Source organism: Podarcis muralis, chromosome 13 (assembly GCF_964188315.1).
Source record: "Podarcis muralis chromosome 13, rPodMur119.hap1.1, whole genome shotgun sequence".
NCBI lineage: Eukaryota > Metazoa > Chordata > Lepidosauria > Squamata > Lacertidae > Podarcis > Podarcis muralis.
Window position 1 is genome coordinate 15,426,574 of NC_135667.1, and position 21,960 is coordinate 15,448,533.

The window sequence follows — 21,960 nt, forward strand, 5'->3', positions numbered from 1 at the left end:
TGGAATTCAAATGGGTAATACAATGAAGTACAATATAATAAAAGAAGCAATAAAACTAAAATATTAGCTATTTATATACTGATGTTTCCTCCAAGAAGTTCAAGGTGACATACATGGGTTCCCATTTTATCCTCACAACAACCCTGTGAGGTAGGTTAGGTGGAGGGACAGTGACTGGCCCAGGGGCACCCAGTGAGCCTCGTGACTGAGTAGGGAGTCGAGTCCTGGTCTCCTATGCACCATTCCAATGCTCTAGCCTTTACACCACAATGGTTCTCGGCACATACAGCATCTAGGGGAAAGGTAAAGGACCCCTGGACGGTTAAGTCCAGTCAAAGGCAACCATGAGGTGTGGTGCTCATCTCGCTTTCAGGCCGAGGGAACTGATGTTTGTCCGCAAACAGCTTCCCGGGTCATGTGGCCAGCATGATGAAACCAATTCTGGCGCAACGGGACACCATGACGGAAGCCAGAGCACACAGAAACGCCGTTTACAGCATCTAGCACATCACAACTGCTGCAACAGGCATCAAGTGATTCATCAAGAACATCAGAAAATTTTAAATGGTCTGTGAGGGGGGAAAGTTTGAGAACCAGGGATTTAAAGCATACAACTTCGACCTGCTCTCAGGAACAGGTGATTTCTCCACACAATTCTGAGCACTGCCACACTCTCAAAGCAGCTGGAGAGCATGATTTTGGACAAGGTGCAAGCTCCTCAATCTGCGGAGAACTGATAAATTTGCAAAAGATCACAAAGGGTTTGTCTCAAGCTCTTAACCCAGCTAGTTCTCTGACTTACGACAAAATCTGTGCTTGTAGACACAGCATCGGCATCCCTCATGGTACAAGGTTGCCTTTCTGTCTGATTGCCCTCCACTGGTTCAGGTAACATTGCAAGCGCCGTTGCTTAACCTCGAACACAAGCACCGGGAGATACAGTCTCCCAAGTACATACTGTAGGTTCCAGACCAGCCTTTGTCAACTTGGTGCCTTCCAGATGTGTTGGACCACAACTCCCATTAGCCACAACCAAAATCAAACTAAGTAAGTACCGGTAAAGCCCTCAGGATTCTTCGGAGGAAGTTGTGTGTTTTAAGTGTCAATGTAAGAAATGTTTCCTGTTTTACTATTTAAAAAATTCCCCTGCCATTGGATATAGAAACCAATTGGCAATGACAGTCCTGCAGCTCAGACCAGTGTCCAGCAACTGGGTGGGCAATGAGAAGAAAGCAGACCCTACAAGTGTCCCTGTTTTCCAGGGACAGCCCTAAATTAACAGAAGCCCGCCCCAGTATCTGATTTGATCTGGGAATGTCCCCTTAAAGGTAAAGGGACCCCTGACCATTAGGTCCAGTCGTGGCCGACTGGGGTTGCGGTGCTCATCTCACTTTATTGGCCAAGGGAGCCGACATACAGCTTCCGGGGCATGTGGCCAGCATGACTAAGCCACTTCTGGCGAACCAGAGCAGCGCACAGAAATGCTGTTTACCTTCCCGCCAGAACGGTACCTATTTATCTACTTGCACTTTGAGGTGCTTTCAAACTGCTAGGTTGGCAGGAGCAGGGACTGAGCAACGGGAGCTCACCCCGTTGAGGGGATTTGAACCGCCGAACTGATTGGCAAGCCCTAGGCTCTGTGGTTTAACCCACAGCGCCACCCGGATGTCTCTATTTCTCTATTGGAGAAATGTCGTAGGGTATGGCAAAGTACGACAACCCTGCGATATAGTCCGTGGTTTATACGACGGGGTTAGGCGCTGGAGGCTAAGCCTGCTTTGGATTTCCAGGCTGCAACAAAAAGAAACCCCGTCTCCTTCAACACGACGCCTCGCTGCCCAAATCCGCCGTTCCGCTTCCTGCTGCACCGGCTTGCCTGGGGCGCGATTTTTTCCTCGGTTTACACCACTGCCAGCCCGGTTCACTTTTACCCTTCCGGGACAGAGGGAGGGGGAGGAGGGAACTGAAAGCGAAAGCGGATCCTTGCCTTTAACAGACGGCGCCCCACCCGCCGCCTTGTCCCACGGCGGGATTTCGAGCTGCTGCCTTCTCCCCCCCGCAGCCGTCGGGGGAAGTTTTGCCGCGGAGTCGGACTTCTCTTTGCTCCCTTTCTCCTCGGGGAAGGAGAGAACGCGATGGCGGAGGAGAGGAAGAGGACCGTCCGCGACCGCCTGGCGGACGCCCTGGAGGACTTGAAGGAGTACGATCTGAAGCAGTTCAAGTTCCATCTGAACGCGCTCCCGGCCGAGGAGGGCTATAGTAGCATCCCCAAGGGGCGGCTGCAGAAGGCGGATCGCTTGGACCTGTGCCGCCTGCTGCTCGGCTACTACGCCGAGGATGGCGCTGTGGAGGTGATGCTCAAGGTGCTGGGATGCATCAACCGAAGAGACCTGCGGGAGAAGCTCCTGCAAGTCAACGGCTGTGGTGGTAAGGAGATGGGCGGGGGTTGCAGAAGCACACTGGGCCGGGTGGGGGTCGTGGGGGGGCGTCTTAGTGGTGGGGGAAATCTGCTCTCGGTGAGTCCAGATCATCTCGTCTGAAAGTGGGACAGGCTAAAAGCAGGAGAGTTGGGGATTTTACCTGGCCCAGGTGTATCCCTCTTCCTTGCTGCAGGTGGAGGTGGATAAAAACTCCTAAGTCAACAGGCTGGCATAGGACTTAACCTTTCTTTCACTTCACCTACCAGATTAATTTTGTTCTATAATCTCCACATTTTTATTTTTATTAATAATTTTATTAACAGTTTTATTAAATACTTTAAAAAATAATTTTATTCACAATTTTATTAAATACTTTTAATAATACTTTTATTAATAATTTTATTAAATACTTTTAATAATACTTTTATTAAATACTTTTAATAATACTTTTATTTATAAGTTTTTTTATTATGGATTATAATCCAGCAGTTCCTACAGGGGGAATTCTGTGCTGCTGTTTGGTTTTTTTAATCGGAGACCCTTTTCGATGTGAACTTTTCTTCTAATGTTCCCAGCCCTCCTCGATGGCTGCTTTGGTCTGAGGCAATGGCAGCGAGAAATCAGAAACATTGGTGGAAGAGCGCATCCTCCCTTTGAGAGAGATGTTGCTTCACTTCGTTCTTTGAGAGATCCTTCCTTCTCTCTCTGGCTCTTCACTTCATTTGACAGCTGTGGGATGGGAGACTTCAAGTTTGCATCGACCAGAACCAGAACAGTCGGTGGCAAAAGCATTACTAGAAGGAGGATGGTTGAAAATGGACAAGAAAGAGTAGAAGTTGAAGTTGGCCAATCAAATACTTTAGCTATAAATGGTAAGAAGTGGTTTCTCCTTTTAAATAACTAGTTATTAAATGCAGATGTTTAACATAAATGTTGAATGAACACCGATTTGAGCATTCCATTGGAACGTTCTGGAAATACTTCAGATGGCAGCTAAGGTAAAGTATTTATAAGCAGCTCATTTGCACTAATGATACCAGTTTTCACCTTAATTGCCGGGGGATTAAGTTTTCTACCTGCTGAGATTATCCATATCTTTTTTTTTACACTTCCTTTTTATATTACATGATTGCAGGTGAAAAGCAATCTTGCGTGGCCATTGGGCACTGAATTTGTTTTCTGTGAGGATCTGCCTACACAGGAAAGATTCTTGAGTAAGGCTGATCTTATCTGTCCTCTCTCATTTTTCCCCCCTGTCAACAGGCTCATCTGCAACCATCGGAGAGACAGAGGCCATTGCCAATTGCAAGAACTTAAAAATCAAGGTTACTGAAGTGCTGGGTGGAGAGTTATCTCATTTGGTAGAGGCGAAAGACGATGTGGCAGGAAAGGTTTCGTCAGGAAAAAACACCAGGAGGTAATCTCAGTGCTTAAGTGATGGACGGAACTGTTGCCAAGAACCACACAACTTTATTGCGCTCCTTGCTCTATGCGACACCGTTACTCCGTTGGTGTTTTGTATTAAGTAGAATAAGGTGCAAGCTGAGTGTGAAATGAGAACTGGAGAAGAAATTATAGGAGGTGGGTAAAAATACTTTGAGAGGCACGTGGAGGTGAGATGGAAAAGAAAATAGAAAAGAAGAGCTTTCTTCACTTAGAACCACTGGGCTATATTCAACTAGGTTCTACTCAGAGTAAACCTATTGTAAGTTCCAAACCTAAATTAATTAAATCCATTAGTTTCTATGGGCCTGTTTTGACCCATTGAGACTAGTGTTGGCTATAATAACCCTCTGGATCCGCAAATTCTGCCTAAAACGGGGACGCTGTCACAATACTTCCAGAGCAGATACCTGCACTTAGTCTGATGGAAACTGAGCCGCAAGGAAAATGCAGCAGCAAATAATTTACAGTAGTCATTTTCGAAGCTGGAATAGATATATAGTAGTAGTAGTAGTAGTAGTCAGTTTTATTGCACAAAGCCAAAGGCTGCCGCAATGTACACAGAATTATTTGACAATTAAAAGAAAATATACTGAATTGATAAAAAAGACTTAAAACATTTATATTATTAAAACATTACGTACTCTAAACAGAGCTATAAAAGTACCCTAATGTACAAATAAAAACATTAAATAATAAAATTCATAAGCTAAAATCATCACGTGGCCACTAATGTTAAAAACAATATCAATTAATACAGTGTGCAATTTATACTCAGAGTTTGGTGACAAAGTTAGAGCATAGCCTGAGGTAGATAGATAGGATCAAATAAATTCATCTCCTTTACAGTTAATGGCTACCTTGGCTATATAATTTGCTTTAATTTTCCTAGCAGCAGTTGCAAAAAGTGCTACACACCAGGTCACATACTTATCTGTGTCTGCGAGGGGATATAAAATCATGTCAAAGGGGTTCTGTCCAGGGGACCCTGTGTAAGTACTAAAAATATTTTTCTTGCATCATTGTATAAGGGACAGTGCAAGATATAATGCATAAGGTCCTCTACTTCAGAACATCCCCTAATACAGACAAGTTCGTTTTTTGGTATGCCTCTGTGTCTCCCATCTCTATAAGCAGAGCTTATTGTATTTAGTCGTAGCTCTGTAAAAGTTTTTCGAAGTTGTGCAAAAGTCAGTTCATTAAAATAAGATGTATGTTCATTGGCCTCTTTAAGTTTAAAATACAATGGGGCACATGTAGATGTGCACATAGAGTTTAGATCATTTTTAGTTGCCACTGCCCTTATGGTTCGTTTTAAGATATTTTTCTGGGAATATAATCTCAGTCACTGAGAGGTCATATTTGCCCATCAGTTGGGCAGTGTGATGTACCCAGCTTTTAAGTGGTAATCCATTCGAGAGCTCAATCAGGCATTTTTTTGGTAGCCTAGTGTTGTCCATCTGTTGAACTCTAAACCAGTAACAGAGAATTCTTTTATCGAATAGATATATGATGCCAGTAATTGCCAGCTGATTACAGTGAATTCTGCCTCAATCTGCCACTACAGTGGTACCTCAGGATGCTAACGGTATGTAAGATGTGACGGCACATCTGCATGTGCGTGGGCCGCGTTTCGCCGCTTCCGCGCATGTGTGTGACGTCATTTTGAGCGTCTGCGCATGTGCGAGCGGCGAAACCTGGAAGTAGTGCGCTCCCGGAAGTAACACGCTCAACCCAAAGCACATTCAACTTGAGGTATGACTGTATTTAGTTGTTGGCATAACCCTGGTGATAGAAAGCTTGAGAAAGTGTAGGTTTCATGCTAACCCTTTACCTCCAGCCAGCATCACACAGAGCTGTTGGTTTTACAGCAGACTGAGACTGTTCCCCTTCCTGCCTAACTTTGACATTTCTTTTGCTTTGCCATTTTGTTGCAGAAGGAGTACAGTGGAGAAAACCACCCACAGCCGTCTTTTGGGCACCCTGGAGAACTTGGCAAATTATAATTTGAGGAAATTCAAGTACCGTCTCAACTCGCTCCCAGTCAAGGAGGGCTACAGCAACATTCCCAGAGGGCGCTTGGAGAAGGCAGATCCCATTGACCTGACCCAGCTGCTACTTGGCTACTACAACGAGCATTATGCTGTGGAGGTGGTCCTGACAGTGTTGAAATCCATCAACCAAAGAGATCTGGAGAGGAATCTTCTCGCTATCACAGAGAATGATGGTAAAGAGAGAGGAGTCCCGGGTGCACACTGAGCTGGGTGTGGGGAGTCTGAGAGGTGAAGGAAAACTATTCTTGGTAGTCCAGAGCATCTCATCTGAAAGAGGATCTTTCAGAGTTTCGGAGAAAGGAGGAGTTTTTGTTTCTTACCTGGTCCAGGTGCATCAGAACTCTGTATTACAATACACCAATAGCCTCTGATTCAGTATTTTTCATATTTGTTTCCCCCTCACCTCCCCCTTGATTTTGTTTCATAGTACCAGTGTAGGGGGGGAAATCCTAATTTAGGGAAGGATTTAATTTTTTTAGACCCACCTTAATGATGTCTATAGAGAGTGTTTTCATTATAATTTTTGTTGTTCCCCAGGCCACCTCGATGGCTGGTGTGGTCATGGACAATGGCAGTGTGGAAACAGAAATGGAGCCTCCTGTAGATTTCCTTCCTTTGGGAGGGATTTTCCTTCGCTTCGCCATTTGAGACAAGGGGGTCTTATTTCATTCACTCTCGCGCTCTCTGCATCGTTTGATGCTCTTGGGGCAGGAGATTTCAAGTGTGTATCCACGTCAGTCGAAATGGTTGATGGCAGAAAACGCATCAGAAAGAGAATGATTGAGAACGGACAAGAAAATGAAGAAGTTGAAGACATTGACGAATTAAACCCTTTGGCTATAACTGGTAAGACACAGTTCTACTTTTAAATAACCAGTTATTCAGCACATGCCTTTGTCAGAAGTGTTCAGACTTATAATGAGTCCTATTTGGAGCGTCTAGTAGGGACATTTTTGAAAAAATTAAACACTTTCATTGTATACGGCTTCCGTCAGCTGTTTGGAACAATTGGACAGAAGTGAAATATTTTTGTGCTAGGCCGCTGCACTTATAATGTTTCTCATGGTGCATTTGTGGTTTGAACAGCTTAGCAGCACTATTTGTGCATACTTAAAAAGGTAAAGGGACCCCTGACCATTAGGTCCAGTCGTGACTGACTCTGGGGTTGCGGCGCTCATCTCGCTTTATTGGCTGAGGGAGCTGGTGTACAGCTTCCGGGTCATGTGGCCAGCATGACTAAGCCGCTTCTGGCGAACCAGAGCAGCACACAGAAACACCGTTTACCTTCCTGCTGGAAGGTAAATAGTAGACCTATTTATCTACTAGCACTTTGACGTGCTTTTGAACTGCTAGGTTGGCAGGAGCTGGGACCGAGCAACGGGGGCTCACCTTGTCGCGGGGATTCAAACCGCCGACCTTCTGATCGGCAGGCCCTAGGCTCTTTGGTTTATTTATTATTATTTTTTATAAGATATTTATTAAAGTTTCAAAAAAGGTTATAATAATAATAATAATAATAATAATAATAATAATAATAGAATAAAAAAAGAAAAAAGAGAATACAAAATACAAAAAAGTAAAAACAATTAAAAACAAATAGATCTTTCCATATCTTGTCTTTCATTCACTTGTTTCCCTGACCTCCTCACACCTCCCTTTTTTGTATTCCAGTTCAGTAAGTTAATTCAGCAAATCCTTTCCCTCTTTGTTTTTATCTTAGTCCTTTGTCTTAAAATGTAATAACTGTATATTCTCATCTGTTAGCAGTCCATTTTTACATACTCCTTGTAACATTGCTACTAAAAACCCCTTAGCTTCATTCCGACATCATTCTAACATTCATTAATTTTACAGTATTTCTGTAAATAGTCTTTAAATTTCTTCCAATCTTCTTCCACCGACTCTTCTCCCTGGTCTCGGATTCTACCAGTCATTTCCGCCAGTTCCATATAGTCCAGGGGTCTGCAACCCGCGGCTCCGGAGCCGCATGTGGCTCTTTTACACCTTTGCCATGGCTCCGGGGCGGATACTAGCGAGGGGAGGAGGCGCATTGTGTGCCCCGACACTCCCCACTGTGGCGGGCGCTGTACTGGCTGTGACGTCGCATGGGGGCAGTGCGTGCGTTAGTCACACACCGTCCCGTCACCTTCCTGCCCGCTGTCAGATCGGACATTAAGATAAGAAACAATATATGCAGTGTTATATTTGTTTGAAATGTCGCAATGGTTTTGCGGCTCCCAGTTGTTTTTTTCTTCGGAAACGGGTCCAAGTGGCTCTTTTTGTCTTAAAGGTTGCAGACCTCTGATATAGTCCATCACCTTCATCTGCCATTCTTCCAGAGTGGGTAGATCTTGTGTCTTCCAGTACTTTGCAATAAGTATTCTTGCTGCTGTTGTGGCATACATAAAGAAAGTTCTATCCTTCTTTGGCACCAATTGGCTGACTATGCCCAGAAGAAAGGCCTCTGGTTTCTGGCTCTGTGGTTTAACCCACAGCGCCACCCACTTACTTTGAGATAAATCTGCTCAGTTTAAAGGAGCCTTCTCTCAAACTTTGGATAGGATGAAAGCCTTGCAAAAGTATTTTCTGTTTTTTTACAGAGATGTTTAAGGTCAAGTGTGTTCCTGAGGAAAAACATTATTTGATAAAGTGCTTAGGAAGGGCAGTAGTCTTGAATTACAATGCTCTTTCTGGAATACTGTCACTCCCATACCTCTTCCTTTCTGTTTGCTGCTTACTGGGCTCTGAGAAGGTTTTGCCTCATTCCCAGAGGCTAGCAGGCAAGGCAGAAGACTAAAAAAAAATCTCTCCACAGCGGGAAAGCCCAGGGGGTGTGCAGGTGGGAGAAAGAATAAATAAATTGAGAGCATGGAATGGCTGCTTCCCCCCTTCCATTTATTTATTCCCCCCCCCCCTGCATAAGGTTGAGATCACATAAGTAAAGTGAGCATAAGTTGCAGACCTAATGTATGAAAATGAAAAGCAAAACTTAAAAAAGAAGAAGTGTGTTTTGGGGGTAGACAGTGGGCAGTGTTCAGTTGTGCTCCTTGTTGTACATACTTTGGGGGCTGTGTAAAGCAATGAAGAGGGGGAACCTCATCAACTTTACAGCCCTACAGACTCAAGTCCATAAAAGTCTACACTACAGCATAAAAGTTTACAACATGTGCTTAGTCAAAAGCAGAGTGATCAGCCTCATAGGGAGACTTGAGTGTACTAAGCGTATATCCGAAACATATTAACCAGCTTACTCTAGCGCACACATGAAGTATGGAGAGATAGGCCATCGTTCAAGTATGGGTGCAATCCTAACTCCTCTAACTTTAGAGGGAGGCCCACTGAATTCAGTAGGATCTACTTCTGAGCAGACCGGTTAGGATGGCACTGTAAGTCTGGTTTATCTCTGCACTCTCAATTTCTCTCAGGAGGGTCACCTGCAATCATGAGATTTCCAGAGGCAGCTGCAAATTTCCAGAATTTAAGAAATGAGTTCTCCCATGTGCTAGCAGGAGATGTAATTGAAGAGGAAGATCTGGGGAGAGAAGATTCATCAGGAGGAGCCGCCGAAAGGTGATCTCTGTGCTTAAGCAATGAGTTAAAGAGTTGTCAATCATCGCACTTTGTTGAAGACTATGCCTACAACAGAGCTATAGCTCAGACGTCTGCCGTTCTCTCTCCTGGTGCTTTTGCACTGTGGAGAAAGTGGATAGACAAAATGCGGTTCTTAATTTGGGCTTGTATAGCACCCTCAGTACGCATGATAATTTACGGAGGCCGAGAGCGACTTACAATCTATAATTTAATACATGTGGCATAACTGGGATGGGAGAGTACGGTATAAGAATGCGCATCCATTTCATTTAAACATTCTTAGGGTTATTTACAGCAAGGCATGCCAACTGCCATAATCTTTGTGAGAAAGATGGATTTTTCAGGTGGGATTTGAAGGGGCAACCCAGAGAAATTTGAGTGTTGGTAGAGATGTCAGGAGAGATAAAAGGGCATCTTCAGACAACCAATTTTGTGGAGCTCACTGTCACAGAATGTGGCAAAGGCCATTAGCTTATCTTAACATTAAGATCATGGCCATCCAATGGGATTAGGCTCATTCATTTGCAACAAGTTGCTAGCCATGATGGGTTAGCTGTGCGGTGACAGCATATCGCCAAATACCAGGGAAGAATGCTGTGAAAGTGCATCATCTGCTAGAGCTTCCTGGTGGCATTTAGGTGGCTACTGTGGGCAACAAGATGGTAGACCTCTTTGGCTTGAGTAGAGTTGCCAAATTGAGGAGGGATTTGATCTCAGGTTTCCCCTGCTCCAACTCACTAGTCTACCCGGCACATGACACACTTGTTTTCATACTATATCTTAACATATGTAAATGGTCTTCTCTCCTCTTCTTCACCCTCCTTAAGATCTGCTTTGTGCACAAGTCAGAATGGAGTGACCTTGCTCGGGGCACATGCTCCTTCAAAAAGGATGCCTGGTCTGGAGATGTTCCACGAGAGGATCCCCCAGAACTGCTTGGAGAACTTGCAACACATCGGCAGAGGGGGCTTTGGTACCGTCTTCCGAGCTCAGCACAAAGAAAAGGGGATTGTGGCGGTGAAGATTTTCCACGGGTAAAGCTGGTGGCTGGGTGTGTGGTTGAGGGTGGAATTATTATTATTATTATTATTAGAATTAGAATTTATATACCGCCCTATACCCAGAGGTCTCAGGGTGATTCACATAAAAGATCACAATATAGAAAGTCAAAGTAAAAACAATAACCCAATAATACCCCCCCCCCCAAAAAAAGAGCCACATTTTAAAAGGGTACAGGATATTGATCAGGTCAACCAAAGGGCTGGTTAAAAAGGAACATTTTTACCTGGTGCCTAAAGGTATATAATGAAGGCACCAGGTGAACTTCCCTGGGGAGAGCATTCCACAGACTGATTGTTACCACCCTCCAGACCTCTCGAGGAGGAGGCACATCAAGAAGGGCATCTGAAGATGATCAGCACTTTGAATTGGGCCCAGAAACGAATAGGTAGCCAAGTGCAGTCGGACCAGGATTGGTTTAATAAGCTCAAACCGTTTTGCTCCGGTGAGCAACCTGGCCTCTGAATTCTGCACTTGCTGAGGTTTCCAAACCGTCTTCAGAGGCAGCCCTACGTAAAACACATTGCAGTAATCTAACCTTGAATTGGTTATACAGATGTGGTAGAGCCTCTATCTTGCACCCACAAGGTCCCAAATCCCAGACTCTCTGCCTTCAGCAATGTGGCAAATAATTTTAAAGGCTTGGGAATGTATGTTGTGACTTCTTTGGACAGTACCAGGTTGTTTCCTGGATCCTTCAAAGGAAACCCCAAGGGCAGGCCAATTTAGACTGCTGACATCTTGGTTTCATGTTCAGAATTTTGTAGCTAATGCTCCTTATTCATACAGTTCATGGGGGAAGAGCTGTCTGTCTAGGTCAGGCCGGGAGAGAGCCCTACCTGAGACCTTGGAAGAGCCATTGCTAGTCAGTGTAGACTGGCCTTCACGAAACCTGGTTCCCTCCAGATGTTGGCTGCGGCTGATAAGAATTATAGTCCAAAAAATCTGGTGGGAAATGGGTTGGTGAAGGCTGGTCTTGGCTCTACTGAGTTAGATGGACCATTGATCTGACTTGATGTGAGACAGCTTTCCATATCTTCTCCCAACCTACTCAGACCAGCTCTTGACAGACTTAGGAGCTCTTGAGACCTTCTGATTAGGCAACCCCACCTTGAGTTCATCATTCAATGAGTCCATGTCTCAGCAGTATTTTGTAACTTTTCCTTCGACTCTCACCATGGACTCTCTTTCACCCTCAAGCACCAATGCACCCAGCGCAAATGTGTCCTGCATCCGACAGCAAGCCCTTACTGAAGCCCGCTTCATGGATGAGGCATCTTTCGCCCCCATCCCTCGTCTTTATGGTCTCTACGAGAAGGGAAATGAAGTGGGCCTAGTGATGGAGTATGTGGAGAACGGCAACTTGTCTGGCTTGCTGTCCAGTGCCTTGCCCTGGCCCCTGCGAATCCGCATCCTCTACCAGGTAGCCCTGGGGATAGACTTCCTGCACTGCCTCCATCCTCCGCGGTTCCACCTGGATCTCAAGCCCAGCAACATCCTGCTGGATGAAGCTCTGAATGTGAAGGTGAGCCGTACTCTCCCTCTCTCTTTTTAATTGGGACCAGTCAACGTCAGTGCTCCCTTTCTGCTTCTGGGAAAGTTTTTCTCTATCAGCTGAGTGACTCCAGGCAACCATGTCATGGAGCGCTTGTAAGTTGCTGAGATTCTGAAATGTGTTCTTGGGTGTAAGCAGGCCTCGAGCTTCCTGCTACCTCCTCCTGAAGCAAGTCCGCACCAGACCATGTGCTCTTGCAGCTTGCATGTTCACGGTGCCGTTGCAAATGAGCGCATCCATCGTACAATGGATCCAAATTCCTTACAGTTGTTGGAAGCTTGCAATATTCAGCAAAAAAAATGGCAAGATTCTTCGCCATTGTAATGTAGCCTTCATAAAAAGGTAAAGGTACCCCTGCCCGTACGGGCCAGTCTTGACAGACTCTAGGGTTGTGCGCCCATCTCACTTAAGAGGCCGAGGGCCAGCGCTGTCCAGAGACACTTCCGGGTCACGTGGCCAGCGTGACAAAGCTGCATCTGGCGAGCCAGCGCAGCACACGGAAACGCTGTTTACCTTCCCGCTAGTAAGCGGTCCCTATTTATCTACTTGCACCCAAGGGTGATTTCGAACTGCTAGGTTGGCAGGCGCTGGGACCGAGCAACGGGAGCGCACCCCGCCGCGGGGATTCAAACCGCCGACCTTTCGATCGGCAAGCCCTAGGCACTGAGGCTTTTACCCACAGCGCCACCCGCGTCCCCTGTAGCCTTCATACTTTGGAATAATTAAACACTCATTTGAATGTTTCTGGCATAACAAACACAAGTCGCATTAAAAACTGTGCCACTGCAGGGTCAGTCATAGCATCAGCCAATTCGTGTTCCCTCTTCATGGACATTATTTGTGATTTCTCGGAAGCAGACACCAGCAATCTCTACTTTCCACAGTGATGATGTTTCAGCCTCATGATACACTCAGCTTTTGTTCCTTACGCCACTTGCCTTAAAACAAAGAGAAATATTAGTATTAGAAGTATTAGAAATATTGCATATTATAAGTAAAAAAAAAATAAGGCTGTGGCCTAGCAGAGTCTCATATCATTAAATGAAGGGTTTATGGTCATAATTTGCAGGTGGTGGACTAGATGACTCTTGGGGTCCCTTCCAGCTCTACAATTCTATGATATTTGCGGGGGTGTCATGTATATATTTTGCTGTAGGAGGTTTGGTTTGCTCAGAATCAAGTATACACCTCCAGAGTGAACACTAAATACAGTGGTACCTCGGCTTAAGAACTTAATTCGTTCTGGAGGTCCGTTCTTAACCTGAAGCACCACTTTAGCTAATGGGGCCTCCTGCTGCCACCGTGCTGCCGGAGCACGATTTCTGTTCTCATCCTGAAGCAAAGTTCTTAACCTGAGGTACTATTTCTGGGTTAGCAGAGTCTGTAACCTGACGCGTATGTAACCTGAAGCGTCTGTAACCTGAGGTACCACTGTACATTAGTTCTGGTAAATGAGCCACCACAACTGCTAGAGGGCTGTGAAAATTTGTGTCCTGGGCTTTTAGGACTCGTCTACCCATGTACTATCTGAAACCAGAGTGGCACATTGGCTGCCAGATGTAAAAAAAATTCCAGCTCTCCCACCCAACTATTAGTCTTCTGATACTTTTCAATTATGTAATATAAAGTTTCTTTATGAGCGTCTTCTGCTTGGAGACCAGAATAGGGGATGCTGCACCCCAGTGATGAGAGTCTGCCTGCTGTGCAAAGCAGTGGTGCAAAACCCAGTTGCTTATGGAGCAGCACCGTGGTTAGTAATCCTAAAGAGGACAAAGTGCAGGTAAGTCAATACCTTGGGAAGGAGCTGTCACTCAGAGGCAGAGCATCTGCAGTTCAGTCGTCAGCATCTCCAGGTAGGATTGGCAATATCCCCGTTCTGAAGCTCTGGACAGCTCCTGCTGCCAGTCAATGTGAACATGACTGGGCCAGATGGACCAATAGTCTGACCTGGCAGGAGGCAGCTTCCTATGTTGTCCCAGTTGGGAGTTCTCTTCACTGTTTTGCCTTGTCTCCCCCATTCAGGTGGCAGATTTTGGCTTGTCCAAGTTTGGGACAACTCAGCGCTCCCCTCTCACCTCTGAAAGTGCAGAAGTATCTGGCGGGACCCTCGAATACATGCCCCCCGAAGCCTTTGCCGAGTCCTACAAGCCAGACCCAGCCACAGATGTCTACAGGTGGACAGAAGCGTCTGCTGTGGGGCACAAGGGGGTTGGCGCAATTGCATGAGCACTATAGAATTGGGAAAAGGTTAGCATGACAGATGCTCAACTAGATGGGCCATTGGCTTGATCCAGAAAGGCTCTCCTTACGTCCCTGTCTTTGGAGCACATTGTTGGTAGGATACTCTTGCACAACCTGATGCCGTTGGGACTACAATTCCCATCAGCCCCAGCTGGAGCTTGTAGCATTTGTACTCTGGAGGGCACCAGATTGCTAAGACTGCTTCTTGTGTGAATGAATGAAGGCAGTGAGGCTGACATTGGTTAACCTCCCTCTTGCGGCATTCCTTCTGCTGACTAACCTATAGTACAGGATAATGTAGAAGCCCAGGAGATGGGAAATGGCATGGGACCACTGATATTGCTGTCCCACAGGAAGAGGAAAGATCTCAGTTGAAGTTGGGAGGAGCTTTTAATCGACTTGCTTTTTTTCTTTTCAGCTATGGGATCCTCATGTTCTCAGTGCTAACCGGCAAGGAACCGTATCCATGTGAGTTGCGCTCTTTCTGCCTATGGCTTATTTCTGCCTGTCTGAATTACAGAGAATATATATTCAATGCAGTTGTGCCCTGGGAAGCCAACACAAGAGAAAAATGGGCACTCTTCCAATGGGGCGTCTACAGCATCTTGTGGCAGGGAGTCAAGCACATACAGTGGTACCTCGGGTTACATACGCTTCAGGTTACAGACTCCGCTAACCCAGAAATAGTACCTCAGGTTAAGAACTTTGCTTCAGGATGAGAACAGAAATCGCGTGGCGGCGGCGGGAGGCCCCATTAGCTAAAGTGGTAACTCAGGTTAAGAACAGTTTCAGGTTAAGAACAGACCTCCAGAACAAATTAAGTTCTTAACCCGAGATACCACTGTACTGGGAAAAGAAGGCTTGTGCAATTAAAGTTGCCTTGAGGCCAGGGGAGGGGAACTGGATCTGACTGGTGTGCCGGATTCTTATCTCTTATCCCCACCCCCATGGCCCAAGTGGAACAAGTGGGTGGGGCTGCCAGCCTGTCAATCACCTGTGTTCAGGTGGCCCATTTTTGCCCATGTGATCAGCTGGTGCTTGGAGCGTTCAAAGCACTGTGCATGGCAACATGCAGGCTCCGGCAATTAGCCAGCTGGTGGTTGCAACCCCCCTTTGCCCCAGTGTCACCTTTGCTGCATTTGGCAGTGGGCCAAATAGCGAGGCCCGGTGTGGCAAAGTTTCCCCACCTCTGCTTATGACTGTGTCACGTGATATGTCTTGGAAATGTTCTCTTGAATGCCTCGATCTCCATCCCTGCTCAGCCAACCCTCAGAGAGACAACTCCATCTTCAGAATGCAAATCCAAGAGAACCAAAGGCCAAACACCCGGGAGCTGGAGGGGAAGATACAGGAGGTGGAGAAACTGGAAAATCTGATCAGCCTAATGAAAAGGTGCTGGCAGAAAGAGAAGGCCCAAAGACCTTCCTTCCAGGGTAAACGTGACCTCTTCTCACCTCTGCCCCTGACTATCAGTCCTTATTATTATTATTTTAAGGGTGCTAGGCCTCAAGCCTCTTCGAAAGTTGAGTCTTCTGATTCAAAAGCCCTTCTTTAACCCCAGAACTTGTGAGACAAAAGAAATACACTTCTGGAGGGGAAAGTGTAGTGGCAGATGGCACATTTTCAAAGGTCCTCTTGTTCATTAGATAAACCCAGGCACTGAAAACAGATTTTGGGACTGAGCCCTGGTAACCCTGACTTAATGTCAGAAGTCAAAGCACACAAATGTGACTCCGTGAGTGAATTTATAAGTGCTTCGGGGCTTTCCGTGTGCCTGTGGGACTGACCCTAGTGCCATTTTGAATGCATAGAAAACCCTGTCAGAGCTGTGCGGGGAAAGTGTGTCGTTCTTTTGTTTACTTTTCAACTTTGCTCAGTCTGCAGCCAGGAGATGGAGGAAATCTATGCCTGCTACATGCCGCACATTGAGACTGCTGTTCGTGAAGTTCAGGATAGTTTGGCAAAAGGTAGTAAAACCATGTTACGTATTGTATGTATTCTCAACCATCCACTAGGTAGCAGTAATGTGCCAATAAATTTATCATGCCTTTCTGTTCCTCAAAGTGTAGGCCTGAGGTGCCTGGCAAGATTTTTTTTTTAATGGAATTTTTTTAAAAAAAAGATTACTGCAGCAGAAAATAAGGAAACAAAAGAAGCTCAGGATAAATGGGGCCAACAGACGGTTGTTGTATAATGGTTAGAGTGTCAGACGAGGACCTAGGAAACCTGGGTTCAAATCCCTACTCAGCCATTAAGCTCACAGGGTGAGCTTGGGCCAGTCACAGACTGTCAGCCTAAGCTACTTCATAGGGTTGTTTTGAGGATAAAATGGGGAGGAGGAGAACCACACCTTGAGCTCCTTGGTGGGATATAAATACAGTAGTAATAATAATAATAATAATAATAATAATAATAATAATAATAATACCAATCTCAGTTCTGTGTACCAAAAGCACAGTTGAGCAGGACAATGTTAACTAGATATCAACAGTGAAGGAGCCAAATGAGTTGAGCTAGGGAGTAATAACCAACATTGTGTGTGTGTGTGTGTAATTATAATATAATTAATATAATATAATAATATAATATAATTATAAGCTCGCCCCTATACACGAAGCCAAGCCAGAGCACAACTAAATGCAGTACAGCCATCTTCTCAGAAAAACTCTTCACAAAGTTCAAGAGGTCAAGACACAAAGGCTTTAGCAACTAATCCACACCTAATGACCCACCTAAGTGGTACTCAGGATATCACTCAAGAAATCACTCAAGATATCCCTCAAGCAATTAAGGAACAAAAGAAGAAAAGGCACACTAGCCTGGGAACTTCCTCTCTGCCCAGAACATTGGAGGCTATACAACACACCTCCTCAACAGTATTTATAGGAACTCAAACACTGAGATCCTGCTCTGTTCCAGTAACAAGAAGCCGAAAGCACCAGCCTGAAGATGACGAGTGAGACCTCGTCGAAACGTCGCCTAGACACCCCAACTTTTACACGGGAAGACACCCGAGGACACCAAAACCTGCATTCCTGTACCCGTGAAAATCTACGAAAGCAAATATATATATATATATATATATATATATATATATATATATGCTTTCGTAGATTTTCACGGGTACAGGAATGCAGGTTTTGGTGTCCTCGGGTATCTTCCCGTGTAAAAGTTGGGGTGTCTAGGCGACGTTTCGACGAGGTCTCACTCGTCATCTTCAGGCTGGTGCTTTCGGCTTCTTGTTACTGGAACAAGAAGCCGAAAGCACCAGCCTGAAGATGACGAGTGAGACCTCGTCGAAACGTCGCCTAGACACCCCAACTTTTACACGGGAAGATACCCGAGGACACCAAAACCTGCATATATATATATATATATATATATATATATATATATATATATTTCTGTTTTACAATGTAGAATAGTCATTTAAACAACTTTAAAATATCCAAAACTTCCCTTCTTCTCTTTCCATGGTTCATTTTGCATAACATAAATCCCTGCATATTTTATATAAACCAGACCATTCCGTATTCCATTATTCCATCCATCAAAACTTATTTACACTGCTGAATTTATCTTAATGCTGCCAATGTTTTCAAGTGCACCCCCATATATTCAATAAACATTTTCCAATCTTCTTTAAACGTATGTTCTTCTTGTTCTCTTATTCTGTATGTTAGGTCCGCAAGCTGCACATATTCCATCAGTTTAAGTTGGGACCTCGCTATTAGGTCCCAACTAATAACCAACATTTTGAATCAATCTCTTAACAACCACCATGGCTTTTGCTGTTGGTTCAGAGGGCAGGGAAGCCACTCTCCTCATAAACAGAGTCCCCACCGGCTGTTGCTGGTGAGCACGTACCTAATTGGTCTGTTTCTCCAGGGCAGATATGCCATTGGGTTGATTAAATAAATCTCTTTCTCTGTGTTTGCTTTCTAGCAAAAGTCCTCCCTTTAAGGGTCGCTCAGGACCAGGCCGGACATCAGAGTGGAATAAAGCGCCCTTGGTCGGAAGTGGACTGTGCCATGCCCTGTACCATGGAGACAAAAGAGGATTCGGAGAGAGGCGCTTCTTCAAGAACAGCTACCAAAGGGTAATTTCTGTGCTCAAGTGATGAGCTGAGGCATTGCCCAGTATTGCCCAGTTTTTGCTGGAGGACCACGCTAAGGTCCATGTTTACACCAGCACTGGAAATCCACCTTCTTCTTCTGTTCTCATTTGCTGTGTCTGTGTCCCAGGAGCAGCCGGTAGTAAGAATGTGGGGAACTGAAATACAGGTCAGTTTCGGGCAAAGACTTGTTTGATTGGGACAGGGCTGTTATCCCCAGCAAGGAAGTGATGTTGAGTTGGATGGTTGAGGCCGCATGTGAAATGCCGTGGTGTTGTTATGGTAACTGTGGGGCTACTGGATGGTTTTCAGAAGCTGGGTTAAACATTTGGGATGGGTGGGAATGATGTTGTATGGAGCTGTGTCTGGGGCACACATCTGAAGTAGAGAAAGAGAAGTATGAGCTCATGCCACAGGAAGTGGGCCAGGCTGAGGCAGTGGGGGGAGTTGAAAGGAATATTTAAAGGCAGTTGGGGTGGCCATAGAAACTTGACAGTTGGAAGAGGGTGGAGAGGATTAACCAGACAGAAATGAGGTTTAGGGTGGGGAGGAGGTGACCTATAGCCATCTCCAAGCTAGCAGGAATAATCTGGTCTCCCCACCAGCAGCCTAAGGAGGAAAGAGTGAGAGAGCAAAGGCCTGTGCAGCAGGCTGTAGGAATGTTGTGGATAGTAGGAGAGGATATATTGATTAAATGTTATCCTTCCTTTACTCACGCTAGAGAGTCATGTAGCAGAGCACATTCCCCTCAATACAACAGGAAGCTAGTTTGCAGATTCATTTGAATCTCTTTAGTTAAGCAATCCAGTCTGGCATGCCCATGTTGGATTTCTTCCTGGTAAGTCCCCTTTTGATCCCTCTCAAAAGAATAAAGACACAACAGTCTTTCCTTTAATAAGAAGTTTACTTACATTCAGTTCACAGTATGATCCTTGAAGGCAGGCTTTAGCTTGTAGTTACAGAGAAAGGTGTGGATTCATCCCATATGGGGACTGATCCGTTGTGCAGTCCAAGAGAATCAAGAGAGAGAAAGATGGCTGCATGACTGGACCTTTTGTGGGGTCTGCAAGGGTCACCCCCACCTACCTGGTGTAACAGGAAGTTATACTGGCTGGAGTGACATCCCCCTGTGTCCACACTAGGGAAACAAGGAATGTTGTATTTTGACTGCTCCAATGGATTACATCACACACAGGCCTTGCTCCTTGAAGTGTTTAAGAGGGATTGAAGACCTTCCCTTTTAATGGGTGGTTGGAGACTTTGTACTATGGATCCCTGGATTTTATCACTGTATAGATTATCATTAGATTTATGGCAGCAGTTAAGGACCTAATTAGGCTTGGCAGGCCTCTCTATTCGGCCCATAAGGTCATTTTGGCCAAGCCAAACCCATTTGCCCTACGTGCTGTTGCAGGAATTTATGTATAGGTTGGGGAGGTTGCCCCTCCAGCAGATATCATGCACATGCAGCCCACTACCAAAACCAGCAGAATCGCTTTTGTGACTTTTGTGATTTGTCCCCACAAAACACTTCATCACATCCTGGAAGGAAGAAAGGCAAAAGAGGCTTGAGCCCAGGAATCAGCCTCTTTTCCTTTTTGGCCTTAGGCCCACCCCTGGCCGGCCATCCATTGTCCTCCCTGGCCAAGGGCGGGTCAAAGGCCAGCTCAAGCAGGTGGGTGACACCCGCCCAGGTGAGCCTCGCTTGGTGCCGCAAACCCCGCCCACCTGTGGGGAAGGGAGGGCGGATATTCTTCCTATCTATTCAAAGGGCCTCTGCTGCACAATACCAAATGTAACAATTCACTGATAAATGTATCTTTGTACTGGCTCACTGGGAAAACTTCAGAAATTCATATAGACGTGTGAGCTCAGCTACTCAGCAGCCCCTCTGCCTGAGTGGTAATCCCTGGCATCCTGATACCTGAGTGCCAGACAGGTAGCCATTCCAGAAATAACAAATCCAGATGAAGACAAAAGGGTGTGATTAACTTGGCTGGGAAACAGGGAAATGTAAATATCTTTTTGTTACACTTGATGGGTGTTTGGTGGAGGGCAAGGAGAACCATGGGGCAGGGTCCAGGATGCTCAGATTACTGCCACCAGACCTCCCCTTTCATGATGTAACCGTGATGTATGAGTGATGTAGTTTGCGGGGGTGTAACATGGGGATTAGCAGCTAATAAAAGTTTGGGGGCTCTTTTGTTCTGGGCTGACATCTTGTTCCACCTTGTGGCAGGTGGGAGTCCTGTCGCGACAGTCTTCAATAAAGACCAAGCCTACTGGCTGCTGTTTTGCTCTGGTATTCCTGGCTGGTGTCCTTGTTTTTTTGTCCAAAGGAGCCTTCAGATTTCTCCATTAACAGTGCTCCCCCCTCCCCCGTAACGTTGTGCTTGACATCAGGTGTGGGGCAGGCCAAGATGCAGCCACCTGCCGAAAGCAACACCTCTGTGCCTTTGCCTGTGTGGTTTGGATGATACAGGCTGCTGAAAGGGCAGTAAGATAATCTTACTGTGATTTCAGGTGATTGACAGGTGGGAGGCCCTGGAAAACAGATATTGTGTGTGTGTGTTGTAATGTTGCTTTCCCTTGATTCTCAGCTCCATTTGTTTGGAATCTCTGCCTTCTGCTGAAAAGCCTGCTGATCGTATAAATAAGTCTAAAGGGAAGTTAACGGAAGATTTTGCTCTTCAAAGAAACCGAGAGGCATTCCTGAATATAGCAGAAGAGAACCGTCTTCTCACGAAGGGCGAGTGTTTATGCCTGAGTCAGATGAATGATGCACAGGAGTTTGTGGAGAGCCTGGTCAACACGGTGCTGGAAAAAATAGATTTAATGCATAAGTTATTCCTCTACTGTCTGGAAGAGCTAAGGCAATGAGCTTGGAAAGATCTGCCTATTTCTGAATATTTAGAAAACGGTGGCTTATGCACCGATTGCTCTTTTTTAAAGAGCCCATCGAAGTCAGGGAGAAAGACTCCAAAGCACACAATTTTCTGCTGCTATCTTTTTTACTCCGTATGTGGAAAGCTTTCCATTTTTTAAAGAAAAGATTACTTCTAAAGTAATGGATGCATAAGAAATTGATACAGTGCCAAACAAACTGAGCAATTAGATTGGATAAAATGCCAGTCAAAGATAAAATCAAGGTTGGAATGAACATTTCCCAGGAGACTATTTTATATTTGTTTCTCTGCCCGTTCTCATTCACCTTTTCAGTTTGCGCTTTCCTAGTTTTACCACCCCCTCCCTCCCCTAATGTTATGCTCTATACAACACTAATATCGCACATGGAATGTTACTGATCTACAGAAAAGACTTGACGACCTGAAAAAAAAGAGACAATGCACATACTTTTGTAAACTAAAATATATTTAATAAAAAAAATTTTTTAAAGAAAAGTTTGCACTTTCCTGACAGGTACCTTGAGCAACATCTCTTCTGGGGGACAAAGAGTGTTGGTAAAGTATTTTAGCTTGGGCT

At 45.3% G+C, this 21,960-nt stretch overlaps 1 protein-coding gene across 2 annotated transcripts; it reads left to right on the top strand.

Moving 5' to 3' along the window:
• Positions 1-2,058: 2,058 nt before the first annotated feature.
• Positions 2,059-21,642, top strand: LOC114582833 (uncharacterized). 2 transcript variants are annotated; one of them, XM_028704150.2, is made up of 14 exons: positions 2,059-2,427; positions 2,996-3,292; positions 3,684-3,837; positions 5,801-6,090; positions 6,455-6,763; positions 9,343-9,487; positions 10,336-10,542; positions 11,768-12,092; positions 14,145-14,296; positions 14,782-14,831; positions 15,626-15,796; positions 16,241-16,330; positions 18,309-18,462; positions 21,078-21,642. In XM_028704150.2, exons 1-14 carry the CDS (start codon positions 2,136-2,138, stop codon positions 21,355-21,357), a joined length of 2,916 nt encoding a protein of 971 aa, XP_028559983.2. In that variant the 5' UTR covers positions 2,059-2,135; the 3' UTR covers positions 21,358-21,642. The 2 variants fall into 2 exon arrangements, with proteins under 2 accessions (XP_028559983.2, XP_028559984.2); XM_028704151.2 differs by having other exon boundaries at positions 9,346-9,487.
• The last annotated feature ends 318 nt before the right edge of the window (positions 21,643-21,960 follow it).